General features: G+C 34.7%; 2 protein-coding genes across 2 annotated transcripts in view; both read right to left on the bottom strand.

The window, feature by feature from the left end:
- Positions 1–21,863, bottom strand: part of LOC128682999 (discoidin domain-containing receptor 2-like) — a 184,092-nt gene that overhangs the window by 136,737 nt on the left and 25,492 nt on the right. The gene's annotated exons all lie outside the window — the stretch shown is intronic.
- Positions 1,816–4,937, bottom strand: LOC128683000 (uncharacterized). The gene has a single exon (XM_053768112.2). It carries the CDS (start codon positions 4,793–4,795, stop codon positions 1,991–1,993), a length of 2,805 nt encoding a protein of 934 aa, XP_053624087.1. The 5' UTR covers positions 4,796–4,937; the 3' UTR covers positions 1,816–1,990.

Below are 21,863 nucleotides of genomic sequence, written 5' to 3'. Positions count from 1 at the left end.
TCTGTGTTTTATTTTTCTACACAACTGGTAAAACACACCACTATTATGCTAATATTATAAATGCGAAAGTTTATGTGGATATAGTTATGTGTGTATGCTTTTACGAAAAATCTACTAGGTGATTCGCTACGTAATTTGGTACACGGGTTGAATATAACCTGGAATAATTAATAGGATATTTTATTCCGAAATTCCCGCTTAACCGACTTCAGGGTGCAGCTAATTACTATAATCATATATAATAAAAGGAATTAAGTTAGTAAACAATGACTACCAGGTTACTCTTTTTATTTTCACTGACCTGCTTTGCGGAGTCACAACCCCAGAATCATAGAATAAAAAGTATTTGTAAAAATATTTCACAATGATATTATGTTATATATTTACCCTCATATATTTCAAAAGCTTTTTGTAAGAAGAAAACAATAATACTGATATAATCGGATTAGAGTCCTCAACTTGATATGTACCATAGACATATGTAATATCATTTTATATTTTCATGAAATTACATGTAGGACTTATCTATAAAAGGAATATAATCTTGTACTGATATTAAATAAAGTACAGGTTTTTAATCATACCTCTCATTAACAAAAGCATTATTTTTAATACGAACCAATGATCACGTAATAGGGTTGAACAACTCAAAGCAAAGTATTTCACTAAGAAACGAGAGTAAAGCAGTGTTCATTTACAAGTACTCCATATTAAATAAATGCACCTGTATAGAATAAATTGATCCTAATTTAAACCCTAGTGTACAAAAGGAATCAGATTAAAAGCTATCGACTTAGCAAATTTAGCGAAATAAGTAATTCAATTAGTCAACTTTGACGTTAATTTTAACCTGCGCAGAAACTCGCTAAGTACGCCATTTTGTCCATACGATTGCGACGCAGTTAAAGTCAACGTCAAAGTTGACTGATGCAACTAAAACTCAACTGCTTTAATCTTTATGAATCTAGTTGTCAATAATATTAGGCAAAAAATCTAACAAACGTAATATTACTAGTGATAGAGAATATTTTGGCTTATCAAATTAGGAAATACTGGTAATAAGTCGAAAAAAACATCTGTGTCCACCCATTAGCCGGGCATATGCTATTTTAGTATCGCCCTGATGGTATTATGGCCGTCATAATGTGCGCAACGTCCAAACACGCGACCGTAAATGCTTACCCTTGACGTAACTACTTACATTTGTTGCGATTATGAATACTTTACTAGTAGCTACGACTAAATTTATTTATGTATTTTAACGATGTGTTTCATCTCACCATTTTTCTGCATTGAGCATTTTCCTGGCTTCTTTCTCAGCTGATGTTAATCATCGATGTATAGTATCGTGGAAGTCTTCGATGTACTCATGTTCTATACATCCTAACGACTGCTGCTAAGATTAATACTTTCACAGAATATAGAAATGTGAAGAAGGCGTGTCACGCGTGTCAATCTTATACGATTAATATTATCATATAATTAAAAATTATATATATTTACAAATATATATATGTATATATATTTACAAGGACATCACCTCAATAGAAAATGCTTAACAGTCAGAACCACTTTTACTAAGGCGTCATTCCGATATCTTAGTTTAGATGTAAACTATTTCAATAAATAGAACTGAATACGTAATGTCTACCGAAAAATACGTAAGTAAAAAATACGTCCCTACACAAATAAAAACCACCTGAGTAAGAAACAGTCATAGCATAAAACAGCTGAATAGAAAATAAACTAAAAAGGCAAGAAATATTTAAAAATTAACACAAAAAAAAAATAAATAAATAAAATTCATTTATTTCGGACAACAAAGATCCATATACACGACTTTATAACAATTACATAAAAATAAATACAATCTAATACAAATGAAAATTAAATAACCATAATAATTAAAAGTAACACATACAGTAAAATAATAAAACATAATTTGGAATAAAATAAAATAAAAATGTCAAATAATTAAAAGTTTAGGATGTCAATACCTCCTCAGCGGCATAGACACCGCGACATGTCTTTCACAGCAACACCGGGTGTATGGACAATCCAGTCGGTCGGCTATCATGTTCAAAATGACATTGGAGCTGGTCCGTACTCTGCGCACCAGGGACGCACTTCGCTTACGCATGGCTGCATGAAAACAGTCTGTTCGCGCCTCCGCAAACATACCCGAAGCGCTACAGAATCGGGGCAGCCCCAATATCACTCTGAACGCGTTATTGTAAAGGACGCGGAGGTCATTGTAACTCCTTTTAGTATAGTCAGCCCACAGGCTGCAGGTATACAACGACGTACAGTAAGCCCTGAACAGCGCAATTTTGACCTGCCGTGAACATCGTGCAAACCTGCGGGCAATCATGTTGGCTCTGATTGACAATGCCCTCCGCTCCCTGTCAATGTCGGCATTATCCTTAAGGTCGGCAGCTATAATATGACCTAAGTATTTAAATTGAGAAACCCACTGCAGAGGCGTACCACTTATTCTTACCGGTGGTACATCCCTGGGACAATTAGTACCCGCCCTAAAGACCATACCTTGACTTTTCTTAACGTTATACAAAAGTCCGTGGCCACACGCGTACTTCTCGCAAATTTCAACGAGCTTTCTCAGACCGCAGACCGACGCGCTCAACAGCGCCATGTCGTCCGCATAACTTAAATTGTTGACGCAAACTCCATCAACGTGACAGCCAACATGTTGGCTACTGAGCTCGATGATCAACTCATTAATATATAAATTGAAGAGGGTAGGAGATGTTAATCCGCCCTGTCTCACGCCGCAAGCTAACCCATATGATTCCGACACTGCACCCGCCCAACGCACGCTATTTGTTTGATGAGCGTACCAGTACTGAAACATGTTTACAAATTCAAGTGGTAATTTTACGCTCCTTAACTTACTCCACAGTAAGTCATATCGAACTAAGTCAAAAGCCTGTGACAGGTCGAGAAAGCAGCCGTACACAGGAGTTTTGCGGTCAGTATAATATTTGACGGTATGCTTAAGACACAGTATGGCACTCTCAGTCGACAATCGGGGTCGAAATCCAAATTGATTGTCATGAAGCACAATGTATTTGTCCAGCAGTGTATTAAGCAATCCGTCAAATACCTTGGCTATAATGGTAGCAAGGGATATGGGCCTATAGTTACTTTTATCCGTGAGATCTCCCGTTTTATTTTTCACTATAGGTACTACCACCGTTTTCATGAAATCCCCCGGCAAGTAGGAATGGCTCACGCACAGAGAGTAGAACATAGCTAATACCCTATTAATATGAGGTCCGGCAAACAGCAAGTGCTCAATGCTGAGACCGTCATGACCCGGAGACTTTCCTTTAGAGATGAGTTTTATGACTTTGGCAACGTCTTTCGCAAGAAATGACGCCCCCACCTTTTTACTACCTAAGTCAGCACTGAGCACCTCCCGCGGCGGACCAAGCGGTGAATGAACAGAAAAGTGATCCTTAAACACATTGGCAATGTCCTTTGGATCACTGCAACCAGCGACGCTCACGGGAAGGCCAGGTCGTACATTGAATTTACTGGTGTCGCTCCAGAAGCTACGAAAGTCGCCCTTGGAATATTTTTCCGCTAGGGATTCCATTTTCAATCGGTCCTGATTTTCTTGACACCATTTTAACCTTCCCTTAAAAATTTGTTTACTTTTATACATTTCTTTGTAAACAATACCGGACCTCGGTCTTCCACATAGGACCCAGTCCCTAAATTTAGACCTGGCCACTACGTGAGCCTCTCTGACATGCTTGTTCCACCCAATAATGCGCGGACCACTCCCACCCCGACGTCCGCTACCCCGACCCACCGTGGCAGCGTCACGGAGTGCGGCCACAATGTCAGAATATAGCCTGTCTAGCGTACGCCTGTGTCCACGATTATTACAAAAATGATCTGCACATGTAACAAAATCCGAAGGAAAATCAATTTGTTTCAGTCTTTTATGACACTCTGAGGTATATTGTATTGTCTGTTCCTCACTTCTACTACCCCACTGGACGTCCTTATTTTCATCCTTAAAATTACTCCTGACTTTGGGTGATATCAGTTTTAAATCACAGTGAATAATAAGTGGGAAGTGATCCGACCACCAAGTGTCATACAAGACATAAACATCCGTAACCAATTGCCCAGCCGAGTGAGTTGAAACACAGTGGTCGAGCCAGCTGCGTGTTCCATGCGCATCACTAATAAAAGTAAATGTACTAGGATGCAGCCTATCTACGTCTAAACACGACCACAACTGATCATCACAAATACTAATAAGCTCTCTGTAAAACAACTCACCCGGATTCGCGTTAAAATCTCCCATAATAAACACCGCATCGATTCCATATTCGTCAATAATAGCACTAACAACACTTAAACAATCGACAAATTCCGGTAGGTTTTCGGCACTGTTTGTTGGTAAGTACACATTTAACACTATCACTGGCCTATCTCCCGTTGTGATTTTTATAGCACAAATTCGATTATTATCGCATTGCAGCACTGTCACTTGTTGAAAAGCACTATACCGCCATAATAACGCCGTGCCTCCATACGGCCGACCCCTAAGGATGCCCGCAGACGTGTCGACCGCAGACGTCGCCGTGTACCCAAATTCGCTGTCAATAGTTCCTATAACAGGAATGTCGTGCGGGAGCAGCCACGTTTCTTGAAGGCATATGATATCACACGTCTGACATAATCTTCTCACATCCTCAATGGATCTTTTTACGTTTTTACAGTTAAAAGTGGCAAACTTATGGGAGGTACTATCCATTATGGGGTTTGTCCTGGCCGGTTTCCAACTTTTTTCTTTGTGTAAAACTAACAAAGCGTCTAAATATTACTCCAGCTGGCCACATCGCTTCATCCATATACATTGGTAAATTAGCTTCCGATATGAAAAACTTATAAGCTTTATGTCCTCTTTCAACTTTCATATTAATTTTCTCAAGGTAAACTGTTTCCTTCGTCTTCTTAAATATATAGTCTACTATGTCTTTTTCCCTTGTGGACATATGTACATTAGTTATAAACATAGGAAGTTTTACATCTGCCGCCCTAAAGGTACATTCCGAATCTCTTGCAATACCCGATTTTCCCACATATCGATACTTCTTTTGTTTTTTTCGATATGTGATCTCTTGCCATCCATCATTTTCGCTTTCATTCCTCGTACTCGTAGTTTGTTGCATCGATGAACGCTCACCTTGTTTACGGGCGGCCTTATCGTTACTTGTCCCGCTATGCGAATCTGACGTCACCTGAGCGGAACCGGTCTGGGCGCTCGCTTCGTCACTTGCGGTTGAAGGGCTCCCTCCCGCACCGCGGGCTGCAACCTCGCTCGTCTGCGCTCGTTCTATAGACCGTTGCCGCTCATTCAAATCACGCTGAATATTATCTTCATCTACCCTCAAACTTCGATAACGCAAAAATGATTCTGCTTCCAAAGAATTGTTTTCATTAATCGCATGATTATCGTTGCTTAAATTGTTGAAGTCATCGTTAGAAAGCCCCATCGGACCACTGTCTAGCCAAGCGCCGCGCTTTGTGTTTACCTTTAAAGCCAATGTTGGCGGCAAGGAATTTGTTTTTATCAAATTAATTTCCGTTTCTAATGCCTGTATGCTATCGATCGTAGCATACGTCGATTTAATTATCTCGACATCAGCCCTTATCTTCATCATATCCTTTAGAAGTTTGGAACAATCTAAGTGATCGAATGAAATCGGTGGAAGTTTATTTAAATTTTTCGCTACAAAAATGGGCATTATATCTGGTTCTGTAGATTTAAATAAATTTATAATATCACCCACCTCGCGCCCTTCTTTTCCCTTATTTTTCCGGTGTATTTTCCTCACGTCTGTTGGAATAGATTCGAACAGAAGTGACTTTGCGTTTTTAATTTCTTCACTCGAAAAAGACGAGGTACATATACGCACAAGAGTTTCCTCATCAGCTATCGATACTTTGTCCTGTATGTAACAAAGCAATTCGTCAATGACGATATTACATGCACTGCACTTTACAACTTGCGTCATTTTAAATGTTAACCACGAAACAACTCAACGGTTACCGATTTATTTTAGAGCAAACACACCCGTCGCGGGGGGGTGCGTGCGCGACACTCTAACAACATTCATAAAATTATAAAATTCAAATCATTCTCATTAATTACGTGCCTCCGACTGCAGGTTATGTATATTGAATTATTAACGTTTTTTTTTCCTTTCAGTAGATTTTCTATTTAGCTACTCGTACTATCTAATTCTTATGAAGGCGGGTTTTATTTTAAATTAGGTATTCTTTTATTATTTCTTCATCGCCTTATTATTTCTTTTCATAATAAAAGTACAAACAATTTTCTATTTTATTAATGTATTGAGTTCCTTTTAAATATATGCCTAATTGAGTTGTCTGTTTGACGCCAATAAATACTACTCAAACTATCTTCTTGAAATTTTGCAAGCGATTAGCTAGGAGTACAGAGAGTATATAAGTACCTTATATCAGAAACAACGCTGTTCTTGAGAAACCCACGCGGTTGGAGTCATGGGCAAAAGAAAATTAAAACTATAAAAAATAACAGGAGAAAGGAAATTTGGACGCGGGTGGAAAATAATATATTTTATTTCCAGCATTAAGCGTATTGTGGGCAAGCGTCACCTGTCAGATTTCGCGACTGCACGTCCGCAACCGTCTGTGAAGACTCCACTCAAATTGATTTAATTTATTTTTTCCATGGTACGTGACGAACTGATACGACACGCGGTATACGACAGGAATTTCAACAATACGCCTCCGCCATTGTAATGTCTGTCTCCGGTGACATGTCATCGAAATGAATTGTTCGGATAAAATCGCCGACTTAGCTACGTTTTTACATTTCTTTGATTTTTATTATCACGCTTTCTAATTAGATAAATTCATATTTTCAGAACTGACAGTTTCAATGTTAAATGTACTTGATCGATTTACCATTCAAGTATTTAACCTTTAATTTTATTTTAATTAGTAAAGTTTACTATTATTATTATAACTATATAATATACTAGATGCCCTGGCCGCGTTTCCGTGGGTATTTTGAGATAAAATATAGCTTAGAGCAATTTTGGATAATGTACCTTTCTAATAGCGAAACAATCACACTCACAAACGCTTACCTAACACCTATTATATTATAATAATAGTATAGATATAAAAGCGAAAAATATTCACCCACTCATTACGAAATCTCGAAAACTACTAAGCCGATGAAGATGAAATTTTGCACGAAGGTAGGTTGTGATGAGGAGACGTCCGCTAAGACAGGATTTTATGAAATTTCTTCGTGGAGAAAGAACGAAATAGTTCAGAATTTGCTTATACCAATAATATGAAACAAAGCAGGTGAACATATTTTTTAAACATAACAAAGGATTTAACATGGCTTTGAACAAGGATGGATACTGACATAGGGAAGACAAAGGACCGACAGGCTGGCGCACTTAAAATGTATGGTTGAATAAAAAAAAAAGTGAAATAACGATGACGTGTCAGTTTTTGCTGGATTTAACGATCATTCCGCGGTTGTCATTAAACGAAGGGGCTTCTCGTGCCATGAATATGCAAATGTTACGTTCGGGACGATAAATGCCGATTTGCTTGTTTATGCATTGTTTGGATAAAAAGATCCTGTAATAAAATTAAATACCTATAATGATTTCTAAGCCAGCAAGCGACTGATTCGATTTAAAGCCTTTAAACAATTACTCTTTAGAAGTAACATGAAACCAAAATATACGAAAATTGATAATCTGTAGGTAAACAGAAAGAAGATAACATTCACTTCAATGTCATTTATATTGTGATTTTTTATTTGTGACTACTTTGTTGTTTGTTCTACTACAAAGAAATTACAAAAATATAGTAATTCTATTTCGTTGTGAAATAGTTTGTAATGCAGAAAAAATCTTTCAAAGATCCAATCAAAAGCTACAGGAATGGAACGCTTCTCGCGTGACACAGCGTGTATCCAAATGGAGCTAAAATATTTTATTGCAAGGCTGGTTATGTAACCAGCCTTGCAATAAAATATTTTAGCTCCATTAACGTTCACCATTAAGCTGCACTAATTACAAACATACATTTAACCTATTTTTATACCACATATGTATATTTAACCCACAGAATAGTAACGCTAATAATATCGCTTTTGATAATATTCTATTCAAACAGACGAAAAATACGCACTTTGTTTTCGAGTTTATGAATAACAAAGTATTCGCCCCGAGTTCATAAGAAATTCTGCATGTGAATTTATTAAGCTCGCCCCGCTCGCAGAAGATAAATTAAACATACATGATATAATCTGTTAACTCATACTTGGGACCATGCAGGATTCATTACAAGCTCGGATTAGAGCTATGCATGTTTTCATAATCAACTAAAATTATTAGGTCTAAATCGTACTTAGAGAAAAAAAGTGAACTGATTTCGACAAATATAGTAAATATTTTTCTATATTTTCAAGTAGCATATTTTTTACGCCTAGAGTTTATAAATGAACTTAATTTTTTTAAATGAACATAAAAATAATTTTATTGTTAAACACATAAAATTAACTATAAAATCGAAAAACCAAACCTTTTCTTCTTTTGTTGACGTAGGTTATTAGAGATTACATTTATAAATCGTACTATCGTTACCAGGTTCAATATTTGACATAATACATAGACATCATACAATAATGTCGACTTAAGTATGCAATAGTAATGAGTGCGATAACTATGACAATAGTTTGCGTGGCGATGCTAACTACATACAATTGTAGGCTTCGCTCGGTTTGAGCCTCATGGCATGTGAAATCGGCACCAGTTTATTATCGTACACTTGCAATTTATCGCTTGCTTTAACTATTAATCCAAGATGGAATACATATTTACATAGAAATTATATATTTAAATGAATATATCATATTACAATTATTTCATTACTTCCTTAAATTAGGATGTTGTATCTAGAAGAGGGAAAATATTATGGCACTTGAAACGATACAATGCATTCTTTAGTTAAATGATAAAAGGAAAATTAGAAGGAAGAAGTGGTCCAGGAAGAAAAGGAAAGAGTTACATCAGGCAAATAAAAGATAAAGTGGGCGTCATGTCGAATCAAAAAGTGATGCAATTAACTAAGAGAGAAGAAACTCTCCAGGCAAGAACCTCGCTCTTAGATACGATGATGAATAAAATAAATGGAATGTTATAGTTGTTTGTTTAACTTTAATTAAATTGAGACTTGTTTATACAGCCCGGTCAGGTGGGTTGTTTGCTTGTTTAGTTATCGTTACAGAGTTCAGCTACTTACCTAATGTTTACTTTCTTGTTTTGGAAGTTATTCGAAAGCTAATTGCGCTATCATATTTCTCGAATGATTCAATTGAAAAAAATAAAAATTATCCGACCTACCTTAAATGTCATAATATAGGCATACAACATAACTAATGTACCTATACTATTACACTAGTAATAATTGTTCAAGGTTTCTCTATGTAATACGATTGCCGTAAATCATATGCATAAAGGTAAGATGGTGGGAACAAGTGTTACCAGCTGTTCTCTGCGACTTTACCCGAGATACGGGTGATATGGTACCCCAAAAATGATTAATGTATGTGTATACCCTTGTCTCAAAATATTACGTCACTCCACCATCCAGTTTTTAATATAATTAGCACCCAAAACTTTTGTTTATAACGAGTTTAAAATTAATCCAATGTGGCGAAAGAGATATATTTATAATAAAGAGATTTAAAGCGCCTATTCGTAATTATATGATGATTTATCATCATAATCGTAAGTCGTTCCTGAAGATATCAATTAATATGCACAGTTAGTAGATCTTGTAGTAGATTGTTTTATCCTTTCAATAAATTGATATTTTTTTTAATAATAATTGAATATTAATAATTGAATATTTAATATTGAATATGACTTGTTCCCGCAACCGTGAGCAGTGCAGTAGCAGTGAGAATTGAAAATATCTTGAAAAAAAAAAAACATTATAATGAACGAATTATTTGGATGTACATTAACTCTATTAACCATTGATCTAGAAAGTACATTCATACAAATATTGTTATCCAATTTGCCGAAATGGCGTTTGATTCAGCCGATACCAGAGATGGGTTTGCACTCAATATTTGCCAAATTTCTTCAAAAAAGTCCAAAGAAAAATCAATAGTCTATGAGTACGTATGAAATTAAACTTTCCGCGACTTAAAAATAAATGTAATGAACTGACTTGTGTAAAAGTGGCCTTAGAAATACATATTGCCATAGAATTAATAATGTGACAGCGCAAGTATTACGAACATGTGAACCGCTCGAGGAGGTTTAGTAAACTTAACACTATAGTACGTGACAGGCTTTACAATGTCACAGACTTCCAGTAACAATGTCATAGATAGGATTAGCGAGATACTAAACCTATGTTCGCAAATACACAATCAGTATGTATTAATTGTATGTGTAAAAAATATAAAAGTCAAAAAAATATTACAGTACAGATTACACATGTTCCGTCTGTCTATCAAATGTGCAAGGTAAATTTCACCTACTGCCGCTGTTGGTTTTACCCGAACGAAGCCGCTAGTTTTATGATATGAAGGGTTTTTCTTCAGTTTTGCTTCTGATAAATGTAAGTAAAGCTAATACAAATAGTAAAGCGAGTCGCAAATTGGCTGGGTCCCTGTATGCAGGTGTTAATGCAGCATCTGACGCGGGCGACACCTAATGCCTTTGTTTATACGTATTTTCACAAGGGTTGCCAACCTTTTATACCAAATTTCCTTTTTTTGTAGTCAGTACACATAAAATATAAGGTGCAATCAGTTAGTATAGAAAAATGTAATAATTTATATGCAAGGAATGAAATAGCATAGTTTTTTATGTGACATTAAACCTCGGCGGGTCAACAGTTGTTTAATCAAAGTTCGATATTTTAATTACATTTTACGATGACCTTGGGTTTCACGGCATCACAGCCTCGAAAGCGGGATAAATATACCCTGCAATAGAATACTAGTGCTTTGAAATAATTGTATTTTTATAGTAATGTTGGCAACCCTAATTGTCTCGGAATACGCCTGGATTGTCGACTTGTCGAGCCGCCGCCATATTCCACTCTTTTGTCCAATGATTTTGCTGTCAACTGAAATAAATGGTACATGACGAGTTTTGCACGGAACTTTTGTATTGTTTGATCCGACAATTGTTTGCTTTTACGTTTCACTATTCTTTTTATGACATTTTATAAAAATACTATTTTAATCTTCTTTTCGAGTTGGAATACCTGTAGAAATATATGCCATCAAAAACATGCTGTAAAAAACCCAAGTCTCGCAGCTTAGTTTTTCTACTGCAAAAAGTTATGAGATCCATGTAATACCAAGTCGATTAATTTACTTAGTTCTTACTTGAGGGGCCTTCTGTCTTAAGTTATTACGTAAGTTATTATCATATCAATATCAAAAAATCTTTATGTTTTTATATTGTTCGCGTAGGTCGCTATAATCCGCCGTGTGAAGTCCATTCACAGACTGCACTTAAAGAATATTGACAATATGCTTTAAAAATATATAACTCGTTGCTGAGGGGTGCGGAAAAGCTGAAGCTTAACGAAATATAAACATTGAATTCTTCTCAACAAATTCCTTTAAACATCAATCCCTTTAAAATAATGTTAATTTAGATGCCAAAGCTTATTTCTTTAGCACAAATTTAAGTAAAGAGATAATGTTTGAATATGATTTATTTGAGAACCATATTATCTTTAATAATAGGAAACGTAATTAAACGCTGTAACGTAAGAAAACAAAGGTACATGAGCCCACGCCGACGATTTCCACCAACAAAACGAACGAAAGAGGCCCTTTGCACCCAAAGGGTCGGCCCTCAAGCTAAGTCTTATAATTAAAATATACAGCGAACAATGATACGTCTCGCTTTTAATCAATGTTTATTGACGGGCTACGGAACCCTTGCGATTTCAATTTGCAACTCTGAACTCGCCAAGCGTTTCATCCCACAACATTTTCGTCTCATGAGGCGAAGTGGCTTTATAATTTATATGACTTGAGCAAAGACGGAATGGACAACTAGTCGTCATATAAATTATAAAGCCGCTTCGTCTCATGAGACGTAAAAACACGTGCTTATGTTTTTGTGCCAAGTTTCATTAAAATAGGCTTTGCAAACAAAAAAGAAATAAATAAAAACATTGATCTAATATTTTTTTTATATTAGTAAGAATTTGTATAAAGATATGATATCTAGAAGAAACCTTGCGTTTTAAGTAAGTAATCGAAGTAAGTAGTTTTTATGGATTCAGCTCAAGTTTAATTTGTAAAGTTGTTTTCTAAACGTATACCAGCAATTTAGTTGGACTGACTCCTAGAACGAACACGGGATATTTCCCAAGTTTGTTTAGTATTTTCGACATATCTCTATATATTAAATGAAATGTTTTTTTGAGATTTTTTATTAAGATTTTTTATTAAACTCGTACTTTTTGTATGTGTAACCAATCAATAATTGTTGTAAAAGATGCTAGATATAAATTTATTCATATAACCTTGTACGTCATACAATGTATGACGTTATTAGTTACATATTAAGATTGAAGTATGTATGTACTGATAAACTTTTATATAAATCACTTGAAAACGCATATACAAAACATATTTATTTTATTGTAAGAGTTTCGTCCCGTGGGACAAAAATGTTGAGGGACGAAATGCCTACTCAACTCGCCAAAACACTGCTCGTATGTGTGAGACAGAATTTTGTCCAAATGTGAATGAATAATTGAGTCAAACATTAAAGTTTCTGATATGATTACGGGTAAGTTAGTTTAGAGACTTCCATTATATTGTCATTCTGTTAAGTCAAATGGTTTTATGAAATGTGAACAGAGTATATCAACATTATACATTAAATCGCATATAAACAAGTTTAATTCTTTTTAAAGTTAGTCTTCCAAGACTTTAAAGTCACGATACTAAAATACATACAAGTCTTTGCTAAATAAAGGAAAAATAAAGCATGTTCCAAGTTATTTTCTATTTATTAATTCATCTTCTCACGGCCATGATTATTTTATATCTTTCAATTAATATGTCACTAAATATATATTACGAAACTTTTACCCAAACACACTTATATCCTCTATAATAAAAACATCAAGTTACTTGTCAGTTCTTGGATCAAATTTTTCCTTGTGTATTAAATTTCAACTCAATCGGTCGCAAATTTATTGTAAAATTCGAACAGACAGATGCACAAAAACACAAAAAACTTAAATGTGGCTTAGACATATATACAAAGTCCGTACTGTGATGTATACGTGAGTACAAATTCCACTTCAGTTTATAACTGTTTAAACTAGGAGCCTACAAGGGAACACATCTATGAATTTTTTAATGTTTGGTGACTAGAAAATTTTCACTTAAATGTCTCAATCATTATATTCATCACCTACTAACGAGAAGGTGTCGAGTATGCATAGGTGTCACAGATAGTAATAATTTAAATTCCTAGGATAGGGTAGGAAAGGGTCGCACAATTCCGCCTCCCCTGGGGGTGAGAAATGGCAGTTGAAAGTTTTCGTTATTGGGATGAATTATACAAATCCAGCAAGTTGGGCTGAGCGTTCTTCCTAAGAATGGGTTTATGTACGGGTGTACACGCTATATGTTTAAATATTCAAGTTAAACATAAATTCTTACTAATATATTATAGATGCGAAAGTAAGCATTATGCTTGTTAACTCTTCTCGTTCCATTTACTTAACAAATCTACTTGAAATTTTGCATATATGTAGATTTAAGTATGGAGAAGGACTAAGAGTTCCTTTCATCTCGGAAATATAACACGGGCGAAGCCACGGGCAACAGCTAATTTGATATAAAGATGAAGAATAGAATAAAGATGATAGAGAGAAATTGAATCCACGAATTGAAGTCGATCTGTATTTGAACATTTTAATAAACCCACAACCCTTAAACCAATAACAATCTCAAGGTGTGACATTTCATACAAATAATATAATCCACTATCCAATTAACCTATAATACTACAGACTAACATAAAGATAAATATACGAAACGAGTGAGTCAGAAAATTAATAGTAATAAATTACGAAGTTTTTCTGTTTCAAACAAATAACGAAAAAAGAAATTTTCAATTTCAAGCTTTCAAAATGTTATAAACAAACCAGCTTGCATGATAATCGAGACAGGGGAATGGTCTAAATAGTTTTATCAAAAATTATTACCGACCCTCTCACGTGAAATTCTCATGAAGGGCTCCCCACCACTAGCGTAAAGTAAATATTACACAGATAGAGGGGTTAGTGCGGGTTAGCATTTCATTTCTCACCATCGAATCGATTCGAAGTGAGACGCAGCGGACCAATGACATTGCAGTGTGGTTGTCGTTGCGTCACAATGGCGCGTTATGATTGGTTCACTGTGTCTCATTTCGAATCTATTCGATGGTGAGAAGTGAAATGATAAGCCGCACTTCGCCCACAGATAACCATCTATCTACTTAACTGATTATAATATGTTGGGAAATACGTGATTTTGAAAGTTATTTTTTATTTGAGTATATTATTAATAATAAAAGTGATCGTGATAGCAATACATACCTACATAGATTTGTCGATCCATGTAATAACTATTCGACAGATTCACAAAATTTATAAGAATAATTTTCTGATCTCTCTTTACTTTAGTCCACCTTCATACCTCCAGGGGGGAGGTAGGGGGAGGAGCACAAGCGGGGAATTCGGCATTCACCCACAAGCTTGTATTTTTCCTAACGTACTCTCTGATATTAAAATTCGAATGTTGGGTTAAGTAAATGTTGTTAGGCCGTAAGTGGAACGGTGGCAGGTTTAAATATTATTATTATATTACACACAGTAACCTTATAATTCACTAAATGATCAAATACTATACACATTCTTATTTACAACTGTTAGCTGTGCCCCGGAGCTTCGCTCACGTGAGAATTTCGGGATAAAAAGTATCCTTTATGATATACCAGTTTATATCACACTTGTACCAAATTTCAAAGAATTTAAAAGAGTAACAAACACCGAAACTCGTAGACTTTCGCATTTATAGTATTAGTATGATTAATAGGATTTGAATTACAAAACCTCGTAGAACCGTAGCTAGTCGTAGCACATTGTGTAGCACTGCTACGATCAGCTACGAAGATATGTAGCGTTGTGCTACAACAAGTCACGTAGTGATGGGTTTTCATGGCGCATTCTCAGTACCTATTTTATGAACGATTTGAGCAATTCGAATCAAATACTTCCATATTCTAATTAATGAAAAAAATAAATTTAAAATAGAAATAAAACGCGTCTCTAATCCGTTTCAATTAATCCTAAAGAGCATTAATACCCCACAACTGACACTCGGCAAGTTCCGATAATATTGCACCGGCAGCGAGGATTAGCGGCTATAAATCAATAAGTTACCAATGCCACAGATTAAATAATACTTGCCTAAATGGATCGATCGCTCTAAATCCGAAGAGAGCGAAATGTGCATCGTTTCTCGATTCGACGCAATGCTGTGCGTGTTTTTATATGACTGCGGCATGTAGGGTCGCGCTGACTTGTCGCGTTTACCGCTTAGTTATGACATCGGGTAGCTACTCAACTGTTACTTTATTTATTTCATGATATTATCAAAAGTATAATTAAATGTTATTTATTTGTTTACCTAAATGTTTACTTTAGAAATACTCAAATAATAAATACAGGTAAGTTCAAAAAAGATCAATACTAAAGGAAACCAAAAATTTATTGCAATGCAATGTAGGTATAAGCTACTTATATGAAAACCCAAATTACGAATTGATCGACTGACAGCATAACCATTAACGATAGCATAAACATATACCTATCTAAAACCATGGGATCAATAGTTACTTGAGTACCTACAAATTCTGCATAAATTAAACATTCCCGTTTCCATTGTCTACGTCAACAACTCTAAGCTTCAAATACCAAGAAAAGACGACGAGCGTATATAACCAAATGAGATGAGAGATACCAAACAAGTTCCCGGCTTAAATCTCACACAAAATCACAGATTGGGCAGGTCACGTGATGAAGGACAAAATAAGTCAGTGTTCTTTTACGTTTCTCGTTATAAATTTTTGATACGTACATATCTTTATGGTATGAGTGAAATGAAAGATATGACGGAGCTTTTAAGCCCCGTCATGGCTTTCAGTGTCTACTGGAGCTCACTTTGTATCTTACCTCTAAATCCGGGTTAGAACGCAAATCACACAACTTATCGTTGCTATTCTTGTTCGTAAATAAATAAATAAATATAAACGGCTCAAAGACCCTTACTCATTTGAATTTCATAAAGGTGCTGTGTTAAAACAATCGTGGTGCAAAGGCACGTGAACATAGAATACACACAGCTTTATTTATTACGGAAACAATGTCTCTGAGACTAAAAAAGGAATTAGGTAATTTAATATTATCCAGACTTATTGAGAATTATTTTTATGGGGAGAAAAGATTTGTATTTTTGTTTGTGATAAATAAACTCAAAAACTACTGGACCGATTTTGATAAAATTTGGCAGGGAGATAGACGAAACCATCTGTAGTGGTACAAGCTACTTCTTTTATTTTAGATTTACCTGACCAAATCCGGGGCGGACCGCTGGTATTAAATAAAATATGTACATATTTCTTACAGCTACACAATGGTTCAAATGACGGTCATATCGCATCTCTCTCACTCTTGTTTCTGGTTGCAATTTAGGGGTAACGCCCAGGGTCCATGTAAAACTTAACTATTATATATATTTTGAAGATTTAGGTTAAATATTACGATAGCCTCCTTTAAAGAAATAATGAAAAAATCTAAATCTAATCAAATTATTTAAATATTCAGAAATTAGGCACTTTTTCACGTCATATTCTAAATTAAATTATATTTTTATATAATAGATTAGTATTTCTAAATATTGACATCACTAATAAATACGGCTTGGAGATATTGTTACCACAAACACCTATTACGCGTAAAACAAAACATAATCCTCATGTACCCACAAAATCGAATAAAACTATAGGATGTAACTTCTATTATGATATTGTGATAAATCTCGTACAGTAAGTTTAGTTATACATTGTGAGTCAAAAGTTTTACAATAACATTTCAGGTGCATTCTATGGAAATCTCGATGCAGAGAATTTAAATATTCATAAGTAAAGGAGGTGAATCCGAAAGAGCAGGATCACAGAGTATAAAACTAGAATGTAATATCAAATACATGTGCCTAAATTTGTGTCCTATTTTTTTTTTTACAAATCTCTTTTAAAGAATTTATATATAATAAAAACCTACTTCAACTTGTGCACATTAGACCAAATACCCAAAAAAAACTAAAAGGGAAAGTAGACTGATCTTTCCGGCATTTCTACGAGGAAATTTAGTTATCTTGGGAATATTCTTTGGTGCGTATGCGCGGAAAACCACTCAATTTGTTACTGGATTCATTTAATAAAATGACCACATTAGATGAATATAAAATTTTTAATTAGGTACCAATTATAAAAAATTATCTATATTTTGAGGTTGTTCGTTTCGTAATAATTAAAATTCAAATAATTTATTTCGTCCGGCACTTAATATCATATGTTTTTTTTTATATCATATGGTAATTTCTCAAAAAACGCAAAAGCTACAAACTACTGGCTAGAATATGATTTAATGATAAGCTCTCATGATATACTTAGTTATTGAAATTCAAGCTTCCAATACTATCTGTATGCCACAGGCAACATACAGTTTAGAGCACGGTCGTTGCTTCTGTTGTAACGGATATTACAATCCAGATAACATCTCATAGCGTAACTTCGATTCAAGATATTTACCAATAAACTCTACACAATACTGCACTACACATTCAAGTTGTAACATTGTTCTATTATTACTGTGTGAGAGTTTCTCTCTAAATTAATGTATTGATTCCTATGAATGAATTCCAGAATTAGTATGAAAACAAAGTCACTGCCCACAGTCCCTTTTAAATAGGTAGGTTTAGATGCATAATTTGATAGTTAACGGAGCGAATCCCGTACGATTTTTTTAAATTTTATTAAATTATTTTACTCATTACATTGGTAATGAGTGTTGGAATTTGCAAATAGAGAAAGGTAATTAAATTTTACTTAACAACCAATAAAATGGATACCTAATGTAACATGATGGATGCACGTAGATTGCAACGAATTAAAACATACAATGTTTACTTATTGCAATCAAGCAAAATTCGGCCGTAAAACTTAATTATATGTAACTTAACCTACATTTGCTTCTAGGTTTGTTCTGCAACAATACATGAAGCTGACTTCTGCAATACCAAACAAGTTTCAATAAATAGTACTTACATAAAAAGAAAACACTATTTATCTAAATACTTTTACATCAAAAAGGACAAAACTACGTCGAAATAAAAAAATGGCCAAAAAGAATACACGAGCAGTATGAGGAAGGCGAAAAATATCGTCAATAATGTGAATTCGGCCTCATTAAAGCCCAATGACGGGTGATTCAGTAAGCAATGGCTAAGCCGGCAATGTGAAAGCACTTCCCGTCAAATCCGCGTCAAGTAGTCCCAATTGCCCCTCCTCCTCACGGCCCCTTATGATAAATGTTGAGAAAATTGAAATCACGTTCGGCTCCATTGCTCAGTTGTGCTCCGTTGTTTTGACGTCCGTCGACGGACAACGCAGAAAAATCTATGCCCATTCAACATACGTTGACGCATTATATACCTATGAAAAACAAAGAAGCGGCACGACGCTTCGTAGGAATGGGGCCTGGCTATTATCCGCAATAATTCACCGGAGTGGGTCTAGTGGCTGTTATAAAAGTGTGAATGGTTGTCGATTGCGAAAGGTCGTCTACAATAAAATGGAATACCCGTGTTACACATGTTTAGGTCTACACATAAGTAACTCGTGTTAGGTATAAATATTTATTTGATAGAATGTTATTCACATGACAATTTTAATTTATAAAAATCTGTGCAAAAATTTTTTTGTGAAACATTACCACTGTATAATATATTATTTGTAAATTATAAATATTCTATACTATATACGTATGCTTATGTTACAAGATTCACAAATCGCCAAAGCGTTTCATTTTACAACAGAACAATTACACAGAAAATGAAAGGTCCTGAGGAACAGAAGTTTAAACTTGATGCAGTCGGGTGCCTAAAGGAAACATTAAGGGGCATAAAACATTTTTAATGTCGCAGAATAGGAATTCGCCAGTGTGGGAGCGGGACAAACATTTTAATAAGGCTACCAATACGTTTGTTACGATATTAGAGAGAGCATAGTTAAACTCAACAACTTTAAGGTCTAAAATCGGATGAGCACCAACTCCAAGCGGGATTCCTGTCGAACCTTTGTCATTTTAATCACGGTTCCGATCTTTCAAAATAATGTTATTGAAATATGTTCAATTTCCTTCGTTCTGTAGATTTGTTATTTTCTGTTACCGCTTGGGGTTTAAATAAATATGTTGATATTAGTCGTATCAGCCTTTGAAATATAGATATGTTTTCCATTAAATTTATATAAAAAATATTAATGTTTTTTTAAGTAAATTCTTCTTATTTATTATTGCATTACTTTTTTCATACATCTTAAAATGCTTTTAATGTGATATCCATGCATAATGACGGTAGTTTATTACAGTAAATTTATTTTAATGTTATATACATATAATTTTACATTAACTTCTTTCAAAGAAGTTGATTTTGGATAAAATATTCATATCATATATTTTTTAAATCGGCAGATAACTACTACTATTTTGTGATCAATACAAAAACAACATATTTATGGTAAATAACAAACAAAGTATGGTATATTATAATCATGACTTATGCAAATGGATAATGAAATTTAAATATTTTCTTAATCTACTTTTTATTTATGAAAGCTAATAAAAACAGAGGCTTTAAAAGTTTTTGCACCGAATATAGAATTCAAATATGCTCATACTGAGAGGCAATAAAAATACCTCGCGTCAAATCTGTGCCGCAATTATTCATTCGAAATGCCATCGGGCCCGTTTTACCCCAGCTCACCCTCCGCTTGTAAGGTCTATTCACGCTATATGACAGCCAGCATTTCACGTGACACGAACAAAAATACTATTGTAAACGTCATCTGTGAGGGATGTAAATGATTAGAGATTTGAAGAGGAATTTAAAATGTATTCACAGCTAGTAAAAAAGTTCATACGCGTAAAAGTAGGTACTACGATCTATTCACCTAAATCCACGTTCATATTTTAGAATGGGTTTCACCTGTCAACTTTGCCGTTAACTTTAACCTGCTAAGAAAAACGCTAAGTACCGTACGGCGCGTACATTAAATTCTATGTCAAAATTGACTTGTGCAACTTACCCTTACAGTGTATAAGTTTGAGTGTAGGATAATCTTCAGAACTACTCAACCATTTTCAATTTTTTTCCACCCGCGTGGAAGCTACGTTAATCCAGAGTGAAGTAACTAGGTTACTTTTACTTAAGTGGTATTATATTTAAACAAGCGCATAGAAATCCTTTAAAGATAAAAAACGACAAGAAAATCGCGCGACAATCGCGTCTTTCAGCATAACGTCTATAAGAACAAGGGCTGACTCATTAACTAAACTTAGCACAGCAAGTTGGCTGGCTTTTGGCTAATCCAACATTGGACTCAAAGTTCGTTCGCGTCGAATAAGTTCACGTTGCAGATGCCGTAGGGAACTTCAGCTTGTGATTCTGTACAACTGCTTATTGAACCATTCTATCATATATGCATATCCCTATTAATGTTGTAAATGTGAAAGTGTTTTTGTTTGTCCTTTGTGTTTATTATATACGAACACTAGTTTGAAATGTTTTTTAGATTCCAGAAATTTGCAGAAAAATTAAGGAGATTGTTGAAGACTATGGAGAGACATAAATAGGGGACACCACAGGCAATATATAAGGACAAGACACTCAGATCGACTTAGCTCCAAAGTAAGTTCGAGATTTGTGATATGGGATACCTATTTACAAGTACCTGTTACAAAATGGCTTAGTTTTCCCTTTTATTTGCAGAAATTGACGTCAAAGTTTATGGATGTAACCCACTCGTGATGTGCATAGACCCCGATACGCAATCAAGTCTCTTCATGCAAATAAAGTTGGTGTACGCCGTAATAGGTCACCTATAAGGCGGAATGAAACACAAAAGCACACTTCCAAAGAGGCAATAATTCTGCGAACCGTTTAGTTTGCAGATGAGAATGTGCTGCAGGATGAGAATGTGCAGTTTATAGCTAAATTGATCGAGATAAATGTTTCATTCCATCGCCATTTCGTTTTAATGAAAACGAAGTTATCTTAAAATTGAAAATGTCACAAAATACTCCAGATATAAGAACATACATCAATGTAATGTTCTCATAGTTGTGCAAAATACTAATAAAATTATGAATATTTTTAGTGCAGTTTCACCAGTCAATTTTGACAATGGCTTTAACCTGAGTTAACATGAAAGTTGACTGCTGCAATTTCAGAGCAATATCCATCATCAGTAACACAAAACTTTGTATAATTAGCATAGCAAAATGCTTTAGATTTCAAAGCGTACAAAATTCTTAGAAATTAAATAGAATATACCAATTGATATCTGAGGAAATAGATAAATAACTAAAACCATCCTTTTTAATATTACAAAATTATATTTGAATATTAACTA

Source organism: Plodia interpunctella, chromosome Z (assembly GCF_027563975.2).
Source record: "Plodia interpunctella isolate USDA-ARS_2022_Savannah chromosome Z, ilPloInte3.2, whole genome shotgun sequence".
NCBI lineage: Eukaryota > Metazoa > Arthropoda > Insecta > Lepidoptera > Pyralidae > Plodia > Plodia interpunctella.
The sequence above is the reverse complement of the archived record's forward strand: the minus strand, read 5'-3'. Positions and strand labels throughout refer to the sequence as shown.

Excerpts from the sequence above, each read along its gene's own strand:
- LOC128683000 (XM_053768112.2), bottom strand. The coding sequence starts at position 4,795 with ATGGATAGTACCTCCCATAAGTTTGCCACTTTTAACTGTAAAAACGTA.